Source organism: Cyanistes caeruleus, chromosome 3 (genome assembly GCF_971803275.1).
Source record: "Cyanistes caeruleus chromosome 3, bCyaCae1.hap1.1, whole genome shotgun sequence".
NCBI lineage: Eukaryota > Metazoa > Chordata > Aves > Passeriformes > Paridae > Cyanistes > Cyanistes caeruleus.
Window position 1 is genome coordinate 98817041 of NC_141703.1, and position 23231 is coordinate 98840271.

Here is a 23231-nt window from a genome sequence, read left to right on the forward strand (position 1 = left end):
ATTTTACTAGACGTGTACAGAAATATTTAATCACTATTTAATAAAAATATTTAATCCAAATAAACCAATGTCTGGTTTTTCTACCATGGCATTTAGATACAGTATCTACAAAATCGGCATTCATTGATACAGCTTTGTTGAAATCCCACTCAAAAATACATGCAACATGCACTTCATATTACAGGAGTGAAAATTTGCGAACTCAGAAGGCTGAGGAGTGTTTCAGAGTTTTGGAGCACGCTGTAAGAGAGCCCAATCCTTGGTACACTGCTGCTTTTACACAAACCAAACCAAGAAATGTAGTGGGGCCACCATGGTATCTACCTTATCTGCACAAACACTTTTACCTACAGAAAATTCTTATGCCTTAGAGCAGGCAACCTAGCTCACCGTGGTAGCATGAGTAAGACTCTTGTAAACTTGTTCCCTCCCTTTGTTCTTTTTTAAATAAAATATTGATCTCTTGGCTTACTATAGTTCCAGGTAGAAAGTAGAAGACTGTTTAAAAAAGTTTTCATAAAGTGAATGTAGATAGTAACAATTAATGTAAACATCATGTTTTTGTTCCTGAGATACCCACACTGTATTTGTGTCTCTTCTTATTTGTATATTCATTCACCATATTCCATCTGTTCATCCATCTATAGTTCTGTAACTGTCCAGTAGGTTATCAAGCACATTTTCTTTCATTTTAAGTAGGTATGTACCCTACATCTCCTTAACACCTGAAAGTGTCATTCATATAGTCATTTTCATTATTCTGGATATTTGTTTTCATTGAAAATTGGATTCATCACATAAATCATGAATTATTAATTCCCTCTGTGATCAACTGTTGCAGAAAAGCTAAGGAATCTGTTACAAGGATTAAATTAGAAATGTAGGTGCTGGGGCCTGTACTGATCTTCAACCCCTTCAATGCCCTTCAACCCCAAAGTACATTTGAAATATGTCAGCACATCCTTTTTCTTCTAAAAAATGATACAGCTGCCCCAAGTCCATATGATTTCCCCTGGCACCATGTGCATCAAAACATTTTTCTTCCAAAGTGGGGAACTTCCGTTGCTTCTGTATCTCAGCATGTCCTCCACCTTCCAAAGAAACATCTTCTCTGTGCCGAATAAGAATTCTTTTCCATGTTAATCTTCTTACCCTGAAAGCAATTGGGGAAATATTAATCTAACTACAGAATAAAGACCATTTTAGGAAATACTATGGAATAACTACTATCACAAAAGTCAATAAATTCTAATTGTATATATATATTGACAGAGATAATGGTATATGAGCTGGTAATAGAAATACTACTCACATGCAAACACTCCCATAAGCAGAAACTTGGGTTTTTTTATAACTCCTCAGGATTTTAATTAAACTTTAATGCTATTTCTCACAAAATAATCAATGAGGATGTAGTTGCCATTTCAGGGCTCACTTCTGCCTTCCCTGTGCTAAGAATTCTCAGACAGTCTTAGCTGATACAATCAAATTACAATGCTTATTTAGTCTGCAGCACCCAGAAGGATAAATGATGGGAGCAGAATAAACACGAATGTGAAGTGATAGAACAGCACACATTATCTAACACAACTGGGGTACTGTGGTCCATCTCTATAAAATGAAACACAGAGAAAAATAAAACAGAAATAAATATGTACCATGCAGTACTGATTGCTTTGACTGTTGCAACCAACAGTACAGTGGATATTCAGAGTTGTACATGCATTATTATAAACACAAATACTTTGCAGATCTTCACATCCTAGCAGGTGGTTGGGTTTCCCACCTTCTGGCTACATGTACAACATGATAAAATGCAATATTCTAACTACTAATGGCATTTAAGTACAAAGAAGAACTAACCTTGACCAGAACTCTTCACAACTACTTTGTAAACCTTCTACACAAACAACACCTGGTTTCCCTGGCATGCAAAACCCTGACAGAGAGAGCTCCTTGGCCCAGTCAATGATATTCTTTCTTTTTTGTTTGCTGTAAATGTGATGACTATAGATCCACAATCGAGTGAACATGATGACTTCTGACTGTGTGGCTTCTGAGGCTGTCACTGAGGAGGATGAAAGATCTTTGTCAATGTAAGCAGCTGCGTGATCTTTAACCCATTCCCTCGCACTCAACATGCAGGGCTCGCCACTGAAGTTTTGCATCAAATACGTTCTTAGATCAGAGTTAAGGAGAATCTGCTGAGAGCGGCTTAATAATGATGACCTAACAAAAAAGAAAAAATATAAATGCATATAAATATATATGTGTTTACAATTTAGCATGTTTTTAAAAACACAGAATAACAGAATCCTTAGGTTTGGAAAAGACACCCAATATGAAGACCAATCTTTGATCAATGATCACCTTGTCAACCAAACCAGTGCATGGAGTGCCACATCCAGCCATGCACTGAGCATCTCCAGGGAGGTGACTCCAGCACCTTCCAGTGCCTGACCACCCTTTCCATGAAGAAATTCTTTCTAATGACAACCTGAACTTCCCTGAGGCCATTTCCTCTCATCCTGTTGTGTGTTCCCTGGGAGAAAAGACCAATCTCCACCTGGCAACAGCCTCCTTTCAGGTAGCTGTAGAGAGTGATAAGGTCTTCCCCGAGTCTCCTTTTCTCCAGGCTAAACAACCCCAGCTCCCTCAGTTGCTTCTCATAGGACTTGTTTTCCAGCCCCTTCCCCAGCTTCATACCTTTTCAAAAGTTTTGCTTCAAGCTGCCAAGAAAATCAGGCATAGTCAGATAATATGTTTGCTATTCATATTTAACTCATATTAGCTATGAAAACATCTTCATTAGTATTTAATTGGTGTGCTAACTCTTGAATTCACACACAGCACTACCAATCTGTAAAACAAAGTCAAGAAAAAGGTACTTCAAAAGTAAATATGGTGGCTGAACTAATTTCCTGTAATACACAAGTCTACTTCTTTAAACAGAAATAACAAAATCAGAAGGATGGAAGAAACAGTATTGTGACAAGAGAAGAATAAGACCTTTAACTATCTTTTCACCCCTTCAGTTTGTCTTAAGCTTTATCAAGACACATCTTTCTTCTTGAGCATCAGACCTATGAACAGTATCTACATGTAACCCTTCTGTACAGGTGATGGCTCCTTCATGCCTTTTCCCTTTTCCTCACTTTTTGCTGAGCACACCAGAGAAATCATAAACTCGTTTGTTTTTTCTTCAGCATTGTTGTCAACCTTGCTTAATTTGGCAGTAAACCATAAAAAAATAAAAAAAAAAAAACCATGTGTTCTCTGATCATAACCATATTTATGCAACACACTTTAACTTATAAATGTTTTTATTAGCAGTCATACCTCACAGTAATTTCTGGGAGAACAGTCGGATATTTAAATGGTAAAGCACAGCCCATAGAGAATTCCACCTAAAAACAAATGAGCAAATATTTACTTCATGTAAACCATAAAATTCTACAAAATAATAAAATATTTTTTTTAAAAAAAAGCTGTTTACAATACCGTAGAGGCATTAGGCACCTCTGCCTTTACGTTCAGTATAAATTGAAGTTTTGAAGATGGCACCTCTGCAGATTCATTTTCAACATAGTGTTTCAGTTCAGCTAGAGCCACTTGGTCTGTCACAGCAAACTCTTCCTCATAAGGAAACATGCTAGACAGTAAATCTAACTCTGAAATTTGTATTTCTGCTTCTTCTTGGCTGGCCATTTCTGTTGTTCCTTGAGCAAAGAAAAAATCAGGGAATAAAGACATAGCTTGAATATGGGACAAAGTTCATTAACTACTCCTATGCAGATCATGTTACAGAATCACAGAATATGCTGAGTTAGAAGGAACTCACAAAGATCATCGAGTCTGACTTCTGGCCCTTTAGAGGAAAATCACAAGAGTCACACCCTGTGTCTGGAAAGCTTTGTCCAAACGCTTCTTGAGCTCTGGAAGCCGGTGCAGTGACCACTTTCCCGGGAGGCTGTTCCAGATCCCAACCACCCTCTGGGGAAAAGAACCTTTTTTTTTTTTAATATCCAACCTTAAACCTCCCCTGGCACAGCTTCATGTCCTGCCCTCGGGTCTTGTCACTCGTCGCCAGGGAGTGCCTGCCCCTCCGCTTCCCCTCACGAGGAAGCTGCAGACTTAACACATATTAATAGTTATTAAAAAGCCCATCATAAGCGGCTTGTCTCTGCCGGGCACTCCGAGTCACGCAGACACACTGACAGCCCGCGCGGTTTCCACTGCCCTGAAGTGGGACAGGACGCGCTGCTGTGTCACCAAACCAATGTTTTCCAGTCAGGGCTGTTGCTCAGGTGTTCTAAGCGCTGGGGAGCCTCCCCTGCCCCTCGAACACACCCACACCGCTCCCCCGCGGCCCTCAGACTACTGAGGGGAGGCACCCGGGGTGCCGCCCGCGCATGCGCACACGTGACCCGCGCCCCACAATGCAGCGCGCCGGAAGCGCGCATGGCAGCCGGTGACCGCCGCCCCGCCACCGGTGATTGAGGTGAGAGGGTGCCGCCTGCTCCGTCTGTTGAAGTCATGCGACACCAAGTTGCTCGCACAGCCGCAGCGGCAGGTGAGGGACGGGAGTCCTCGGGGGCCGCCGCCGCAGTCCTGCTGCCGTGGCCACTCTCCTCCCGGTTCGGGACTCGCTCCGCCGGCGCGCTGTAGCCTTCGCTCTGGCCGGGACGCGCGGCTATTCCGATTGGCTGCGATAGCTGTCAGTCATGGCGCAAGCCAATCGGAAGCAGGCGGTGGCGGGTCACGGGGGCGGGCCGGGCTCGGGGCTCACCTGCTGCCGCGGGACGGGAAGTGCTGGCTGGCGAGCGGGTCCGGCCTGCTGCCCGCCCCACACCGAGGTTCCACAAGCCAGGCTCGGAGGGCTTTTTTCCATTATGTCTGTCAAACGCAGGTGCGCGTTTGGTCGCTTACAGATCGCTCTGTCTTATTTTAAAAAGTAGAAAACGCTTCAGTCGTTCAGGCTGTGCATTTCCTCCTGAGGGCTGTGCCGTGGAAAAGCTGGTGCAGAGCCTGTCGGACAAGTCTGTCCAGGCACAGCGTGGGTTAAATTAACAGCCTCACGTGTGGACGCTGTCCTGCCTTCCCGGCAGGAGCAAGAACAATTTAGAAAGGATTTTTATTAATTAAAATTTGTTTTTACAAGATGAAGTGTTGTAGCTTTTTGCAGAAAAAATGTGCTGTAGAGGAAATTTGTCGAATGAACAGTTACTTCTTTTCTGAACAAGTTGAATGCTAAGTTGCAGAAGTTCATAATTCTGCTCTTGATGAAGTGGCTGCCAAGCAGCCATCAAAAATTGGGTCACCTGCCCTAAGAGTATACTTATGCAAACATGCTCATGTTTGTAAATGGCTTTTCATACAAAACGTCCTCTGTGAGTATCATGCCTCAGCTCTCACCAGCTTAATTTTTCTCTCTGATTCTCTTGGTCTGGCCTAATTTTTTGGCTGTGACAGCTCTGAGCAGACAGTTGTGCTCTGGGGCTGGTGGGCTGCCAAGTACAAGCAAAGAAATGGATTTGGAAAGGTGGATTGATACAGGTTTAGTGCTGGTTGTGTTTACATGAAGGGTGGACAGCAGAATTAAGCTAGCCCACAAAGATTGCAGAGAATTGATTTTGAACCCTTTTAGCTTCCTTGTTTTCATTGTACAACATATGTTGAGTTTTAAGTATACCTGAGATTTTTGAATGATCTTTTGTAAGGTAAGTTACAAGGGCTACAGACTAGAAACTAAAAATGTCCTACCACATGTGCAGTAGCCACCGATCTGAAGCCAAGCTCTTGGCTTAGGACTCTGTAGTGGTAGATCAGTCTTGAGAAGGGTCCATAGGTATAGTAGATAACAGACCCCATCTGAATTATTTGCTTGATATGTGGGGAAGGTGATGATAAATCTTCTCCCGTAAAGAAATTGAAAAATTTGAATTCCCATTGTCTGTGTATTTTCAAATATGTTAATAGTCTTTTGCTTGTGTCAGACTTCATCAAAGACACAGGGAATTTGCAGTAAACAAAATGAAAAGGTTGCAAATGCTTCAGGATTTAATTGGGACAAAACCAATTCCTTTTCATAAAATCCCTGTGGTGTTTAAGTCCTTAAGGTTTATAGGATTTTTGATACTGAAGTTTCCAGTCTTATTATTTTCTGCAATGATTTTGATTTAGCATTTTAAATAATTTGAGTTTTTCAATTCACACTGTGACCTTTTCTATACAACAGTTACAATTGTTTGAATGTTAAAATATAGTTAATTTTTTTTGTTTTGAAAATGTCAAATTAAAACAAGTTAATTCACCTCAAGGGACAGCTTGGCCGTAGAAATAACTTGTGTAGCAATGAACAAGGAAAACTAAAACTACTTTCTAATCTTACTGTTTTTCTTTGTTAGGTCCTTCCTTTTAGGAACAATTACAGACAAAAAATATGAGAAAGAAACGCATCAAAGGCAAAACTGCACAGTCTGATGAGTCTCCAGATATGCTGGGTATGTTTCCTTGGAGAGGTCTGTGGACCTAATGTTTCTTTTAACCTCAAAGAAAGCTTGAAAGCTGATTAACATTAGAAGGCCTTCATACTAGGCACTTGCTTTGAAGTCTCATTTACAAAATCTGGATTTTTAATTGAAACTCAAGTCTAAGCAAGAAATACTGTTGTCGTGACTTTTCTAAGTATGCTAGAAAATAATAATCCTGTCTTGAAAACTGAGATTAGTTTCTGTTTTTTAAGGAAACTCAAACACACAGTTCTTTACTGATACAGATTGTGTAAAATTACTCAGAATATAAAGGGTTTGTGGAGTCAGCCTCCAAGCTCAGGTTGCATTTTCCTAGTGAAAATTTGTTGCAGAAAATTCTTGCTTTAGTAGGAAAACTTGTGACTAAAATACTTTTTGTGAAGAAATTTCTCTTTATTCTTGCAGCTAATTTGGTACTAACTCTAGACACTTCAGCTCCCATAGTGTATTTTGGTTAAAACCTCTTAACCTCTTCTTTCTGTTCTTTTGCTCCTAATCAGAGATACTAAATTCTATTCTTTGGCTCCACTGGATCCCACCTGTGCTGATTTTTTTTGGTCTTGTTTATCCTGGTTATGGTAGCTTTTGTTTTTACTTGTGTTGTGTAGCATTCTCTTCTACCACCTTATCTGCCAAGTCACTGATTGTGTCTTTCTCATCTTTTTTGTTGATTCTAGCTGGAGGAGTGAGTTAAACCAGGCTAATTTAGCTGAGAGAGAGCACTTAGAGTTTGAGGAAGCTTGGTGGGATGGCCTGTTTAAGTCCACTCTGCTTTGGTTTCCTGATTGTCCTGATCTTCTTGTGCTAGCTTCTGTCTCTAAAGAATGCCTTTTTTAGCTGCTTTTGTCTGGTTTGGTTCTTGGGGGTGTTGGGGCCTTTTTTGTTTCCTGGTGTCAATGTCTACTGTAACTGTTTTTCTTTTTCTCCTGCAAAGAGATCAGTTATGTTCTAAATGCTGCTGTCATCTCAATTTTTTGCCTGTAAATAGGTTATCTTAAGATGACAGAGACCTGTAAAGCCACATATGAAACTAAGACTGATCATGAATGTTCCACTGTAACATGAATAATTCCACTGTAACAGTAGTTGCCAGTATAAATTTTTTTTGTTTGTTTTTTAAATGATGACTTTGAGGTTGTAGATGAAGCTTATGTTTTTCAGAAAGGCTAAGGTAATGCTGAATATCTATGTTTGCCTCTTGTTGGCCAGCATTTGTGCTTTGATAAAATCCTGTGATTTTGGACAGGAACAGAACTGTAGGTACAAAAATTTGCACCAGTTTCACCTTATGCTAATAGAAGTTTGCAATCTTAAGGCTGTAATCTTGCCTCAACAAAGATGGATTCAGAGCTGTTGCACTATCTGAGCAATAAAAACACCTGAAAGTAAAGGTTTATGATACAGCAACAGTATACCCAGATTGTGCATGGTGGTAACAAAAGGTTTCTTTCTGATACTATGATAAATTGTCAGTGTTTCTTTGGCTCTAGAAAGACTGCTTCAGCTTCTGGGTTGCTGCCTGTGTCTTCAGTGTTTGTATTTGTTATGCTATCTACATCCTTCTTGTGCTTTTTAATTTGTAGAACCTGTGTGCAAGCATATTCATAAAGGACTGGACCAAGGGCGAGTGAGAAGGGCTCTGCACAATGTGGAGTGGCATGTTTGTCAGGACTGCAAGGCAGACAGTAAGACACAAGAGAAGGCTGAGGACGAGGAGACTGATGAAGGCACCTCGATATGGTTATGCCTAAAATGTGGCCATAGGGTATCTCTTTTGTTGTTAATTTGTCTCAATATCTTTCAGTGTCTTGTAATACAGTGGAACAAGAGAGTTTCTAATTAAACCCTTATATTCTTTTTTTTATTGTAAAGATGGTGCTACCTAGATGACTTTATATGCTCTAGAGTGTGATTTAAAAATATCTGCTCTGAATGTCAAATGAAGTACCTGGAAGATGGCCCAAAGTCATTTAGCAGGCTTAAGGCTAAAACACCATCTTGAGGATTGGTTTTCCTAGAAAGTTTGATTTTTTATTTTTCTTTCTGAGAAAATGAAAATGCTCCTAATCTGTCAATTTTTAAAAGATTTTAATGCTCACTTTAGTTCATGAAACTTACCACTCTGCATGCTGAAGTGGTTTTGGTTCTGTTTTATTCTTTCAGGGATTCAGACTGAAATTCATTCATTAAATGTTCAGTCTCATAGCAGCTTTATTCTGCACCCAGTAAATTATCCATCTGCAGAAATAAGTATTTTGAAGTAGATAGCCATCTGTTGATCCCTATTAGTTGAACATAATTGAACAGTTTTCATTGTAACACTTTGTTTTCATTCTGACTTTATGTATGTTTCATTGACAGTCAAACGGATTTTGTGACACTTGTGGTTATCAATATTGTAGGGCTGTGACAGAAATTCTCCAGACCAGCATGCTTTAAAGCATTATGAAAGACCAAGATCAGATCCCCACTGTTTGGTTCTCAGTTTGGACAACTGGAGTGTGTGGTGAGTTTATCAGGCAGCACAAGACAGAGCTGGAGGGCAACAGAGGCTAGAATATAATTTGTCCTTTCTTTGTGAATTCTGAGATTTATCTCTAGATATATATTCAAGTGTTTCCAGACATGTAATTTCCAGCAGTCTTTGCTGAGACTTGTGCAGTAAGTGTTATTTTCTTGTAAAATTTATGATTAGAAAATTTTCATAATTAAGGTTGAACTTGACCAACTAGTAAAAATGGTTGACTTCATATTTTACTGCTTTTACTTGATCAGAATACTGACACATGAAAACAAATGTTGATCTGTAGCTCTAAATCTTAAGATTCAACCCTGGGAGAAGGCTCTTTCTGATATGCACTTAGTGACAACCTTACTTTTATCTCCTCAGTAAATACAATTTTTTTAATACCACATATAGACAGGAAGTGCCACTAGAATTACAAGGTGCTACTGGATCAAGCAATACGAAATCCATGTCCCTGGTAGATTTTGCTTCTCTCAAAAGCAATTACACACTTGTATATATAAGGGGAACCCTAATTTTCTAAACTGTGCTATATAGAAATACTGTACTTGACATAAAGAGTTTTTCTTTTGCTTAGTGATGTGGTTTTGCCACTTAGTATCTGTCATTATATTAATTTTACATAACATTATCTATTTACTTGATCACACTTAGCACTTACCTGTAATGATCACTACTTTTAATGAACTCTAGAATGGAAATGGACTTTATTAGTAACATTATTACTAATGAACTAGTGAACTTCTCTTTTTGAATTTAAATTAGTGTTAAAATTGTGGGTTTGAAGTGCTCTATTTTCCCTGCTTTTTAATAGAAATATTTGCAAATGAGAGTAAGTTCGCGAAGTAAGATGTTTTGGCTTCCTTCTAGAGTTTCTTGGTTGTACAAACTTGAGCAAGAAGTGATTCAAAGATGAATATATTTGCTATAAATTAGATATAAATCAAACCCACAGTCAAGAATTGTATTTCACAGTGGGCCTAGTACAAAAAGTCTGATCAAAACTGCTTTTGCTTTTATTAATGATATGGATGTGTGACCAAATTTCTCTGTAGTGTCCATGCACATGTGGTTCAAATTGGATATAAATAATTACTGTTAAGAGTTTAAAGACATGTTTTGGGGAAGAAAGAGAGAATTCTAGGAATTCACTAAGTTCTGCTCTTTTGGGTTTACAAGTGCTGTTGTATTGATTTTCAGTGCTGGTCAAATGGCCATCACTAACAAAACCTTTTCCAATCCCTCCATTCTTTTAAGGTTGTCTGCAATTTTTTTGACAGATAGAAGGTTATGGTGTTAAAACACACCATAGAAGTAACTATCCTTTGTTATTCCAGGAGTGAGCATGTCCATTTTTATGATTAACCAGATACACAATAGGTAAACAATCAGGGATCTAAAAGTTGAGCCAATTTTTTTAATGAGATATGAGGAAATGTGATGACTATAGCTAATGCTAGCTCAATCTTACAGCTAGAGATTTGGGGAAACACTTTGCTGCAGAGTTCTTCTGCTTTTAATGTAATAAAATTGAGTGACTTATGGTAATCCTGAAGTCTGCCTAAGAACTGTAATTTGTGTTCTCCAAAATGCAGAAGGATCAGTACCTTTTGCCACTTCTTCAAAGAGTTGATTGGGTAGAATTACAAAATTGGTACATTTGAAACTCCTTCAGCTGTTTGTATTCTGTCAGGGTTTTACTCTTCTCGAGCCTTTATGACCACAGCTTCTCCCACAACTGTCTCTAAAGCAGATTACTGGCATAACCATACACTTCTTGGTTCATAAACAGACAAATAGGGTTTGTGTCAGCAGTAGAAGAGCAAATACAAGATTTAAGGGTGGGCCCTTGAATTAATTCTTATCTGACTTAAATACAGTTAAGTATTTGCTTGACTAGAATATTCAAAATATTTCCCATGCTATAATATTTATAAGTCATTTCCTTTAGGGCCTGATATCTTATTTTCTTGTTTTTAGGCAAAATTTTCCAAGCTTCTTTTTCTTGCAGCAAAGTTTCTAAGCACATCTTTTAGAAATTTAATTTATACTTGTAAATTGCAACCACCAGTCACCTTACACTAAACCTTGTAATTTTTTAACTTTGTGTAATAAATTGTGTCAAACAAGTAAATAGTTTAGGATTTTTAAATACTAGAAAGAAAAAATAGGATTAATTGTTTTCTTTTGGGGGCGGCGGAGACAGGTGCTACCAATGTGATAATGAAGTTCCATATAAAACTTCAACCCTTTTGGGCCAGACTGTGGATTTGGTTAGAAAACAAGTTGCTATTGACTCATCACATGCAGGTAAGTAATTATAGTATAGATGCAGTCAATCAGAAGGTCTCCTAAGTGTTGGAGACAGTATTATAAATTCAGAATTTACACTAAATCAGATTTAGCATCTTATGGTAAACAGAAAAACTAATTTCTCCCCTTTTTTATCTTCTTTGTCACAATTCTGATAGCATAAGTAACATCCTAGCCCACAGGCCTAATTAGGTCAGGATTTTGCTCAGCATCCCCTAAACTTTTACAGACAAGACATCCAAGACTAGGAGGAAAATAAGTTTTACTGTGACTTTTTTTAAGGTGTGACATTCAGTTTTTCTGTGAATAGGCATTTGAGTTTCAGTACTTAGGGTGCTGTGTTTATTCATCAGTGTTGCTCAGTCTGTCTTAAGATCTAAAGAAAAATTGGCCTTTCTTAAGGATAATTTGATTTGATTTTATTTAAAGTTTTTTTGTGGGTATTTGTGAATGTATCAGAGTGACTAAGTTTCCTGCTGTTAGAGCACATTTCCTAATGGAAGGAGTTGTATACAGAGGCTTTGTCACTGGGTCTGTACGTTTATGATAGGCAGCTGCAGTGCTTTTAGAACTCTAAAATATAGTGTTCAGCCTGCAGTCTATCTGTAAAGTATGATTGTTTAAAAGAAAACAAACACAGCAAAAACCTCCTAGTTTCCATAATGGCAAAACTGGTTTTGTACAAGGCATTTCCACTAGAAAAATTGGAAGAATTTGCATAAGAAAATAAATGCTATAACAAATGACTGTCAGAAATTCCAACGCTTGAGTGCAATCACAGACCCTGTAGGAAATGGAATACAAACACCCAGCAATGCCACGTGGCTGTCTCTGAATTCAATTTTTTGAGAAAGCAGCTGAGGTTTTCCCACAGGGAGCAGAGTTTTTTGAGTGGTTAGTCTTTCTGAGACACAGAGTTGAACTTCATATCAGTTGCCAAAATTTTCTTCTTGTGTTTTAACTGGAAAATCAATGAATACCTGGGTGCAGTTGTTGCCTGTTTCATGTGTTCCGTGTGTTGTCCATCTATCTGTTTCTTGTCCTAAGATTGTATTGTCTGTTTTCCTTGCTTTCTCTGAACTTGTGTTACTTGATTTTAAAGATAGTATTAGCTCTCAGCTGTATTTACTAGAAACCTAATCAATAGCTGACTGCCAAACTGGCAGAACCAGTGTTGATGTTATTTTGAAAACTGACTGGAACTCCCTTAGAACATTATTAAACAGGCTGTTGAAATTTTCAGCAATACACCAAAATAATTTGGGGGAAAATATTTTTAACTCATCTTGAAGACTATAAACCTTTCAGTATCATCTGTTTAGGAACATGAAACGAATATGAGAATGTTTTGACAGTGGGAGCCTGTTTAATTTTGTGGAAAGCCCTCACATAGGTGATTTTCACAGGAATAAAGTTTAAGATAACACTTGAAGAATTTAGTAGGATGTTTGCATGAATGGCTTGTGGGCCAAGACATGTTTAATTTGCTTGCTAATTTGAAATGGGATTTGGGGGGTTCTTGATTTTTGTTTTTGTTCTTTTGTCATGTTTATTTTTTAACTTCTACTACCTAGACAATTTAAGAACCTAAACCAGTAGTTTTATATTAAAAAAATGAAGAATTAATTATCATGTGTATAAGCTCTAAACATCATAAATTGCTGCTGGCTGTAATAATCTTTTCTAGCCTATACCCTGTAACTATCTTAATATGTGCTATGTTTTTATTATTTCAATAGAAAAACAAGAGAACAAAGAAGTTGAAAATAAAAAAGTAGAAAAAGACAGCAAAAATGAGCAAGAAAAAGAAGTTTCACTTAAAGAAGAAAATTCTCATTCAACTGCCAATGGAGAAGTCACTGTGAAAGGACTTAGTAATTTGGGGAATACATGTTTCTTTAATGCAGTGATGCAGGTACAGGACTTGCTGTTGTTTTTAGAAAAACTTTGAATAGGAAGAAAGCCACAATCAAAATGAAAAACATCCCACAACAACCCTGCCCCCAGCATTTTACAGTGACACAATTAGAATGTGTTTTTTTTATCTGCCAGCAATGATGGCATCTATCTAAAAATAGTGTGTTGGCCCAGAGAAATACAAAGAAATAGAGCTGCAGGTTCAGACTTGCTCTGAGAGGAAATACAAGAAACTGCCTTGTCCTTGAGGGACAGCATTTTTTACTGATATAAATTAAGCGTGCCAACTTCTAGTTATTTTTTTAAAATATGAAATAGTCTGACACATCACCCTTGTGACCTCTTAGACTATAAGAGATTAGTACTCAAAGGCCATGTCTCTCTCAGGAACAGGAAATCAAAAGGAAAGATTGGATGAAAAAAACAAGATGAGCATGTTGCAGGCATTGCCATCTTGCATGACTTGTTCAGCTAAGAAGTGTAGAATAAACTTGTTATTCCATGTTTATTGAAACTGATGTGATCTTGTGCTCTTTGGCTCTTTATATTGAAGCTTTACTCAAACAAAATTCCCACTGTACTTGCAGATTTTAGTAAACTGCTTTTGATTTACTTTTAAACACTTTTTAAACCCAAGTAAATACATACACAACATATTATCCTTTGATTTTTTAGAAACAGACACTGGTAAATACACTTGTCAAAAGATCAGTCTGTAGAATAAAAATGCATTTAGGGTTTCTGCAATATAAAGTAGGGTTTATAGAGGACACTGGAAGTCCCATTAGCTATCTGGAATGTACCTTTAAGTCTTAAACACAGATGGAAATTCTGAAGTGATAGTTAACTACCTTTGTTCTGTGTTTGGGAAAATAAATTGCTACTAAACTGGTTGCTACAAATTCCATGACTAGCAGAGTTCAGCTGCCCTTCCTGTTGTCCCTGTTTTCCAATCTCTTTCTGTCTTTTATGTTCTACAGAATTTATCACAAACTCCAGTCCTGAGGGAGCTGCTTAAAGAAGCTAAAGTGCCTGGCACAACAGTTAAAATTGAGTCACCTGAGCTATGCATGGTAATATGCTTTGACCTCTGTAGTGTTTTAAGGAAACAAGCAGTTAAGGAAACAGTCTGTTAAGGAAACAAGCAATACTTATCTGTCAATTTTAAAGCTGTTCCACGTAAATACTAACAAGATTAAGATGTAAAATCAGCAGGAGCTTCACCACTGATTTCCATAAAGCGCTTCTGAAGTCAGCAGAGGTATTTTGTTCAGACTGTAAGAGCAGTGATTCAATACTCTGTTGTAGGAATGCTTGCATTATGATGATATTTAAAGGGTGAAAATGTGTAACTCTTGCTATAATGCCACTTGTCTAAATGCAGAATAAGAAATTAGAGGCTGTCTGTAGCATTAACTTAAATAACATGCCTGTCACTACAGTTAGATTTGGATGACAAAGAAAATACACAACCTTTTTTAAGAAATTGTGTTTTTTTCCTAGTAAAGGCAAGAAATCCAGACTTTGAACTAAACAATAAATAACTGAGTTTTGCTATTTCGTGATAAACCACACATTTTTGTCAGGTTAACTCATTGCCATTTTGGAATTTTGTGTATTCTATTTGACAATAATATTTTCAGGAACTGAAAAGGAAAAATTACTTCAAAAGAATCTGCCACTGAATTAAGGCAAAACAACTCTTATGCTTTTCTTTCAAACAGGAACCTCAGCTAATAAAACTAGATCAGCCAGGTCCTTTAACACTAGCCATGCATCAGTTTGTGACAGAAATGCAAGAGACAAAAAAAGGTGTAGTGACTCCTAAGGAACTTTTTGCTCAGGTTTGTAAAAAGTGAGTATCTGTACAAATTGCATGTTATAGTGACTATGAAAAAGTTTGTTGTCTAAGACTGTCAGTTTTTCCTCTTTTTTTATGTCTAGCTTAAAACACACCATATAAAATTTGTAAAGTACTTAACAATTTTTGAAAGAAGAAAAAAATATAAATAAATAGCAGTAAAATGAAAGATACTCAGTAACACACCATACTGAGTAGCTGGCATCATATTTTTAGAAAATACGATGTATAGACGCTTGTTGCTTTTATATCCAATTATATTATCCAATTATTTATTTTATCCAATACATTCTGGAGACTTTGTCTATGCATGTTTGGAATGATTTGTTTTTGCTTTATCTCTGAGTTCAGTTATACTTTACAATTTTGTTTAACAGAGCAATACGATTCAAAGGTTATCAGCAGCAAGACAGTCATGAATTGCTTCGTTACTTACTTGATGGAATGAGAGCAGAAGAAATCCAAGTGAGTGCTAGAGTCATAGTTGTGCATACCTTTCTTCTTCATGTCCCAGACCCAGACTCTTTCCTCTGCTGAGGGGAGAAAGAACTCAGAAATACTTTCTGAGATACGTCAGCCTCTGTAGCATGGTTGTGCTATCCGTAGCACTCACTTGAAGCATATTAGCAAAGGTAACTCAGAAAAAGTGGGTTTGGAACATGTGTAGTCTCTCTAAAGAATGTCTTCATTTCTGAAACAGACTGGTAGAAATTCCATAGGGGTTTCTTGCCATTTTTAATTTGGGCAAGTATTTCATCCTTAGACTGATTTTCTTACATACTAATTGCAACATGATGGTTGCAACTTCTCAGTTGATCTATTTTTTTCTTTTAATATCTACAGGAACTGTTGTGTGGTTCTACAGGTACTTGTGTTGTTTGTATTGCTTCTCTTAATTGATGAAGATTATACTTTTTCTTCTATCTGAAACACATCATAAAATGAAGTAGTTAACTGAATTAGTTTAGGAAATTTTACACAGTATATTTGTTTTGAAAATTTCAGCAAATAAGCGTTGGAATACTAAAGGCGCTGAGTGACTCTAACAAACAAAATGAAGAAGAACTTAAAAAGAAAATTAAAGGTAAAATAAATTATCACAGCATCAGTAATTTGTAAAATCTCTTTTTTGAAGTATATAAAGTAACATTAATAGTATCAACTAAAAGATACATGTTTACTTGTTAAACTTTATGCCATCTCCTGAGTATGCATGTGTTAACTAGAATAACAGGGTCAGTAGTTTTAATCTATATTTAAATGTTTTGCTGAAATGTCTTGGTGGCATTTCCTTCTTAATAGGATAAGAGAGACTTGATTCTGTAGACATCATACATTAAAATGTGTTTGGGCCATGATTAATCATTCAAACATGTAAGAAATAAAAATACTAGTATGTGAATATAACTTATGCAGCTGCTAATAGTCCATTGTTACTTAACAGTAATATAAAAAAAATCCAAACAGTGAACAGAAAAATTTTAAACTTTTCAACATGACTTAGGAGATGAGCTACCAATTTAAATTCAAACTGTTACTCTGAAATTACAACTTGAAGAAAATGGTTTTGTTTGTCAGACAAAAGTTGGTGCTTGTTTTTTAAGTTCAGATAGTTGTTTCAGTCTTGAGAGAAAACAGGAATTGTTAGTGAAATGCAGTACTTCTGAGAAAAGAGGGAAATGCGTTTGAGCAGAGAAAGTGGTAGAGGTATGGTTCAACCAGCTGTGTTCTGCAAATGTGTTTTCACCCCCATTCTTTCGATACGCAAAAGATTCTTAATTTAAGAATCTTGCTGTACTTGTTATCCTGAGGAAACCTGAACAGGTCAACATGCTCCATCATATATACCTTGCATGTTATATTCTCCATTTTCATTTGGTATGTTGTAATGAAATTGGTTGCCAGTGTATTGTATATAATATTTTTAACTTTACTATATACTTTTTGAATTCTCAGAATACGAAAAGAAAAAGGGAATACAAAGTTTTGTAGATCGAATCTTTGGTGGAGAATTAACCAGCACAATTATGTGTGAGGAATGCAGAACTGTAAGTAAAGTGCCTGCTCTGAATGACCTAGAGTATGTATGACCTACAGTTATGTCCTGTAATCTGCAGGAGAAGCCCAGAGTGACTGTCTGTAGAAATAAGACTTGACTAGCTGCATGCTTTTCAAAAAGGAGTGTGATTTGTCTGGAATTTTTTCTTGCCTTGTGTTTTTAAAGATAATCTTCCAGTTCCTTTCAAAAGCCTTCCAGAAAAAGAGGTCAGCAACAGCAAGCTGCCTCTGCCATAATTCCCTCCTAGATTCCCAGTGAACACCTTCCAATGGTACAGATCATAGAGTAAATTAGTTGTTATGGGGCCCTACCCTTTTTTATTCGGGGGATTACGTTTTCCCCTCTCCCAGAATGAAGACCGTGGGAGTGCCAAGAGGACAGCTAAGAAGGCATTACTGGGATAATACATCCCAAGAATGAAGTAATTGAGTGCATTAGCATATGGGCTTGTTGAACATCATGATAGATTACAAATGTGAGTCACTTAGGCCCTAAGGTGCAGTCTCACTAGATAACTGAAATTCATCAAAATATTCCCTGCTCATTTCTGTGGTAATGTGACTGCTGGATTTTTGGTCATTGAAAGCTATTTGTGGACATAAATGAGCTGTGTTTTACAGTTGTGTGCACAAGTGAAAGCAGGCCTTGAATGCAAATACACCTATTGACAGCAAGCCATCTGCTTCCAAACAAAATTAAATTGGGCTCTTGATTATTCATTTAAAGGTGTCCTTGGTCCATGAGTCTTTCCTTGATTTGTCGCTTCCTGTACTAGATGTTCAGGTAAGAAACAGTACATAGGTGCTTTTCAGCTTATATGTATTTTTTGTTTATGTGAAAACACTTATTATTCAGTCATTAGGAAGAGCATTTAAACTTCTACTTTTTTGCAAAAGTATCTTTTGCAAGTCAAAATTGCACAGAAATGTAGAGAAAAAGATTTTTCATGAGAGCCATTCCTGTAAATTGTGGCTCATAAATTTTCTCTGGGAAATCATACAGGTTGTTTGAGTTCTTTGGGGGTTTGTTTTCACTTTTTTTCATCCATTTTTCTGCACCAAGTACCAGAATACTTCTCCTAATATTCAGGTTATGGAATAAAGTTAAGAAATGCTGATAGGATAGTATGTGAATACTTACTTGATCAATCTCCACTCACTCAAAGTATTTGATTTGCTTTGTGTTTTGTATTGATAACCTGTATATGTATTATTTCAGATTTTTTGTGTAGCACTGCTTACTCATAAATATTGGAATGGAACTCCCAGAGCCAAAGGGGTCATGACTTCTGCCACAAACCAGTTTTTCACTTTAGCAGAAGCAAACAAGTTCTGTGGCAGGCAGTTCAACTGAAAATGTCTCAGCTTGTGTAAAACATTACTCTTCAATGCATTTAATGAAATCTGTTAGAGGCAAAGGTGATGTTGCCCCTTTACAGGTTCAGAATTGGGCCCTCAAAAGCCTTACTTTTCATACTGTTTCATTCATGCTAGTCCTTGTTTCATGTGAATTCTTGAGTGAGACACTCCTTCCATTAATATCAGGGTGTGAGTTGTATGTTGTATCATTAAAATGCTACATTTGAGCTGAAAACTCAGATAACATCTCTGTTTCTGTGGTTGTTCTGTGGCTTTTTGGGTTTTGTAGAAAGTGAAAATTACAAAGAGAGAAAATATTAAGAAAAAAAAAGAAAAGGAGTCCGAAGATGAAGAGAATAAAATCAATGACCATTACCTTAAGCAGAAAGATGAGCCCCCTCGTACAAGTAAGCACCTAGAGAAAAAAGAGAAGAAACAGGCCAGAAAACGAGCCAAGGTTGGTTTGGATAGGTATTTCAGTTCTGCTTGCTATTTCTAATGAAAGAAATTCCTTTTGTTTCCTAAGTTTACATGAAGGAGGAGAGAACTTAGAATTTCTCCTATTTCAAATGCACAACTGAAAAGACCAATTATTCCCATGTGTTTGCTGTTAAGATGTTCTGCTGAGTGTTGCTGTGCAGGAATAATATAATAATATCCGGCAGAATTTGTTGCCTGTCTGAAGTAGCTGTAATTTGTATCAGACTGTTTTCCTGTCACTGATTGCAAGAATATTCACAAAACTTTAGAATACAGACACGAGAAAGATCAGGAAAATAGCAAGGGCATCGTTAGCTGTATTTTGATGATGTAACAAGGAGCAGTGGGAATTATGTCTGAGTGAGGATAAATTCAGTGTTAGTGGAACTGATCATCTCTGATCATTAAATCATAGATTATTCTTCCCCCTCCTGCCTTCTGCATCTATGGCATGCAACATTCTGATAAAGAACTGGTAAGAATTGCTAAATATAATTTGTACTTACCTTGTTTTTTGTACTCTTGTTTATTTTGTATTCAAATGTGCAGAGCCAACGCCGGCAGCAAAAACTTCAAGGAAAGGTGTTTCAGTTGACAGATCTCTGCGCAACTGAACAGCCAGAGGTAGATGTAGAGTACAACCAAGAATCAGAGACTGAAATAAGCTCTGAAACTCTTGAAAAGAAACAAGAAGAGGAATCATCACATGATTGCAAAGATCACTGCTTAACTCAGAAAGACTTGAGTATACAGGGAAATAGTACAGAGATTCAGAGCAGGCATGAAAATACAGGAAAGCCAGAACAAGAGTGTGAGGAAAATGAGTCTTTCACAGATCTCTCTATGGAAGGCTTAGATTCTACTATGAAGTTTGTCAATGGCCTTGACAACCTGTCTTTGAAAGAGGAGGATGATGAAAATGAAGATGAGGAAGAGCTTGCTACGGACTTTTCAAAACTCCACCTGAGTGCCAGTGAATCTGACGCAAGTACCTTGGATGGCCTACAGCCCGTTCCTAACAAAACATGTGAAGTATCTACAGATGACCCCGAAACAGCATTCTGTACTCTGGCAAACAGGGAAGAGTTGAACCCTGAGGAAGATTCAATCCATCACTGTTTGTATCAATTTACCCGTAATGAAACACTTACCGAAACCAATAAACTACTGTGTGATGTGTGTACACAAAGGCATTGTGGACCAAAGAACAACATAAAAAGTATGACACACTTTTTTAGAAGAAAACTTTATATATATCCCTGTCTGCTTCTTGAGTGGGTAAAGGGTGGGGGGATTATCCCTAAAGTAGTATTTGTATAACTTTGTCTACTTTCATTCATTATATTAAAGGGGAATGCTCAGCTTCTCAGTTCTTGTGGTAGATGACATTGTAACAGTTTAGTGAAAATAAATTCCTGCTGTAACATTTGTTTTGATACAAAACTTGTTTTAATCTTTGGTGATTTTTCTTTTCTGCAGGTGAAAAGAAGTATGTTTATACTAATGCCAAAAAGCAGATGCTCATCTCTCTAGCTCCTCCAATTTTAACCCTTCACTTAAAAAGGTTTCAGCAGGTAAGTAGCAGGCTGATACATTTATATAGCCTCAGGTTGATACGTAAATACATGTACATATGCATGTAGTCCTAGCTTAACTTGAAAACATGCTAGCATTACTTTTATTTTGTATACATCTAGTTTGGGTTTTTTTCCCAAAGTTTGGAAGGCATTAGTGTGCAGCATTGTGTTTTGTGGTATTTGAGGCATTGAAGTGTGTTTTCCTGAAAGAATATTCCTTGATTAAATGGAAAACACTGTTTTGTGAGCATATTCATAACATATTCCCTCTTTATTCTTACTGTTTACTGTATTAAGCAGAATTTTAGCATTAATGGTTTCCTGCTATTACTGCTGGTCATGGGCTCATATATTCCAGTAGGTATAGGTAAATAGGATCCCTTACTAGTAACAAATAAGTAATAAGTTGGCAGAAGTGGAAAAGAGAGGATTCTGAGCCTTGTGGGGGACAAGGAAGGATAAAAGGAAAGCAAAGTAACTTAAGTTTTATTTACAGACACTGAAGTAAAGTCACTTACCTCTTTATTCTAAAGTTGTAGAAAAATTTTTAACTTGGGGCTTTAGCTTTTCAAGAGAGAAAGAGGAAAGGGAGACAGTATTGCCTCTTGTAAATTTAAACCTGTTTGGTGTTTTGGTCAATATACTTGAAAAATAAGGGAGGCAACTTTGATTAGATGAAAACCAATTTCATATAGAAAATAGAAATGTGTAGCCTGTTCCAAGAGACTGTAATATGAAGAAAATAACATTTATCATCATCTTTTGTTTTTCCAGTTTGATACTGGATGATTATTTGATTAAGTGGGAGCACAGTTTGCATCAGTTCGGATGCTCTAAGATCAGATCCTCAGGCATGTTACAGTATCTGAGAAGCAAGAGTTGTCCTCATAGTTACTGAAGAACATTAGAGCTGATTCTTTTTCCACTTCTGCTACCATTACATTAATGTATGAGTGAACTGAAGAGCCATCTTAATTTGTGCTCCAGTGCAGCATGTGGGGGCAAGGAAATAATGCTGGAATACTGGAAATCAGAAATAAAAAAATTCACTTTTCCCCAGTTTTGTATAGTGTAAAACTAATTTGTATTGATGAAACTTTAACCTGGAACATTTAGTAACTAAGAATGGTTTTAATATGCTCCATTTTAACATTATGGGGTTTTCCCTCTACTTTGATTGTTTAAGGCTGGATTTAATCTGCAGAAGGTTAACAGGCATATCAAGTTCCCAGAAGTGATAGACTTGGCTCCTTTCTGTACAGCTAAATGTAAAGTAAGTGGGAAAACAATCAGATTCTCCTATGCCATGTTCTAATGTGCTTTAACAACAAAGCTGCATAGCAAAATCTTTGTAGAATGCTTGTCAAGCCTGCTACTTTGTGTGTTAACTTGTACTTTACTGCTTGCAACTGTAGTGCTTGCATGAATCTCTTGTGATCAGTTTCCATTTCATCAGCAAAAAAATCAAAGTTTACATTCTTCAAAACCCAGCACTTGGCTGACAGCTACACTTGTCGTTTTCTAGAATGTGGCTGAAGGGAATACAAAGGTCTTGTACTCTCTCTACGGAGTTGTTGAACACAGCGGAACAATGAGGTCTGGGCACTACACTGCCTATGTTAAAATGAGAGCTATGAACAACCACCTCTCTGATCTTGTCCTTCGAGGACAATCTCAAGGTAAATCATTAGAAATATTTTACAAATTATTTCTTACAGAATCACAAAATGGTTTGGGTTGGAAGGGGCCTTAAAGATCATGTAGTTCCAACCTCCTGCCATGGCCAAAAAGTTCTCTGAGATGGGCAATGAAGCTGGTGAAATCCTGTAAGAAGCAGCACAGGGAGTTGGAAGGGCTTAGCCTGGAGAAAAGGAGGCTCAGGGGAGATCTTACTTTCCAGAACTGCCTGAAAGGAGGGTGTAGTGAGGTGGGGGTCCAGCTCTGCTCCCAGGCAAACAGTGACAGGAAGAGGAAATGGCCTCAGACTGTGCCAGGGGAGGTTCAGGTTGGACATTAGGAAGCAATGAAGACAAAATGGTGGTTAAGCATTGGAACAGGCTGCCCAAGGATGTGGTGACATCCCCATCCCCGGAGGTGTTCAGGGAACAGCCAGATGTAGCAGTGCTCTGGTCCAGTTGACAAGGCAGTGATCAGTCACAGGTTGGATCTTGAAGGTCTTTTCCAACTCAATGATTCTATGATTGTAGTCTGTGATTCTTAAAGGACAGTAATAGAAATGATTGCTTCTTCTTTGTAGTAACTTTTACTCCTACATTTTTCCTTTCACAGCTTCAGAAACTGAGCCAGTGAAAGGTCAGTGGTTCCACATCAGCGATACCCATGTACAACCTGTCTCTGTGTCCAAAGTGCTGAGCTCCCAAGCCTATCTTCTGTTCTATGAGAGGCTGCTGTAACTCATCAGAAGAGTCTTGTGTGTTGCAGCCACCTTCTTTGGAGGTCTGAGAGAAGACTTGCAAATCATGTTAACATGTTGGAGCTATACAGCAGGAATTCACTTTCTGCATTTTAGACACACTGACAAGTGGTTAACTTATACTTTTTCCAGTGTTTCCACTACTTTTCAATAAAAGTTTTTTCCAAAATTA

General features: G+C 37.5%; 2 protein-coding genes across 17 annotated transcripts; one reads left to right on the top strand and one right to left on the bottom strand.

The window, feature by feature from the left end:
* Positions 1-25: 25 nt before the first annotated feature.
* On the bottom strand, positions 26-4585 carry RWDD2B (RWD domain containing 2B). Of its 5 annotated transcripts, none has more exons than XM_023943463.2 (5): positions 4031-4585; positions 3502-3719; positions 3340-3407; positions 1864-2229; positions 26-1153 (listed from the first exon to the last, which is right to left on the bottom strand). In XM_023943463.2, the coding sequence occupies exons 2-5, from the start codon at positions 3706-3708 to the stop codon at positions 916-918; spliced, it is 879 nt and encodes a 292-aa protein (XP_023799231.2). In that variant the 5' UTR covers positions 3709-3719; positions 4031-4585; the 3' UTR covers positions 26-915. The 5 variants fall into 5 exon arrangements, with proteins under 5 accessions (XP_023799231.2, XP_023799226.2, XP_023799234.2 ...); XM_023943458.2 differs by having other exon boundaries at positions 3842-4581; XM_023943466.2 differs by having other exon boundaries at positions 3502-3710; positions 3842-4438.
* Positions 4375-23231, top strand: USP16 (ubiquitin specific peptidase 16). 12 transcript variants are annotated; one of them, XM_086883327.1, is made up of 18 exons: positions 4380-4573; positions 6408-6503; positions 8117-8298; positions 8936-9039; positions 11267-11370; positions 13113-13288; positions 14271-14363; positions 15015-15145; positions 15529-15616; positions 16157-16235; positions 17108-17199; positions 17937-17993; positions 18858-19025; positions 19598-20267; positions 20528-20622; positions 21812-21898; positions 22151-22304; positions 22915-23231. In XM_086883327.1, the coding sequence occupies exons 2-18, from the start codon at positions 6443-6445 to the stop codon at positions 23037-23039; spliced, it is 2466 nt and encodes an 821-aa protein (XP_086739453.1). In that variant the 5' UTR covers positions 4380-4573; positions 6408-6442; the 3' UTR covers positions 23040-23231. The 12 variants fall into 12 exon arrangements, with proteins under 12 accessions (XP_086739455.1, XP_086739453.1, XP_086739457.1 ...); XM_086883328.1 differs by having other exon boundaries at positions 4405-4501; XM_023943480.2 differs by lacking the exon at positions 4380-4573 and adding an exon at positions 4764-4909.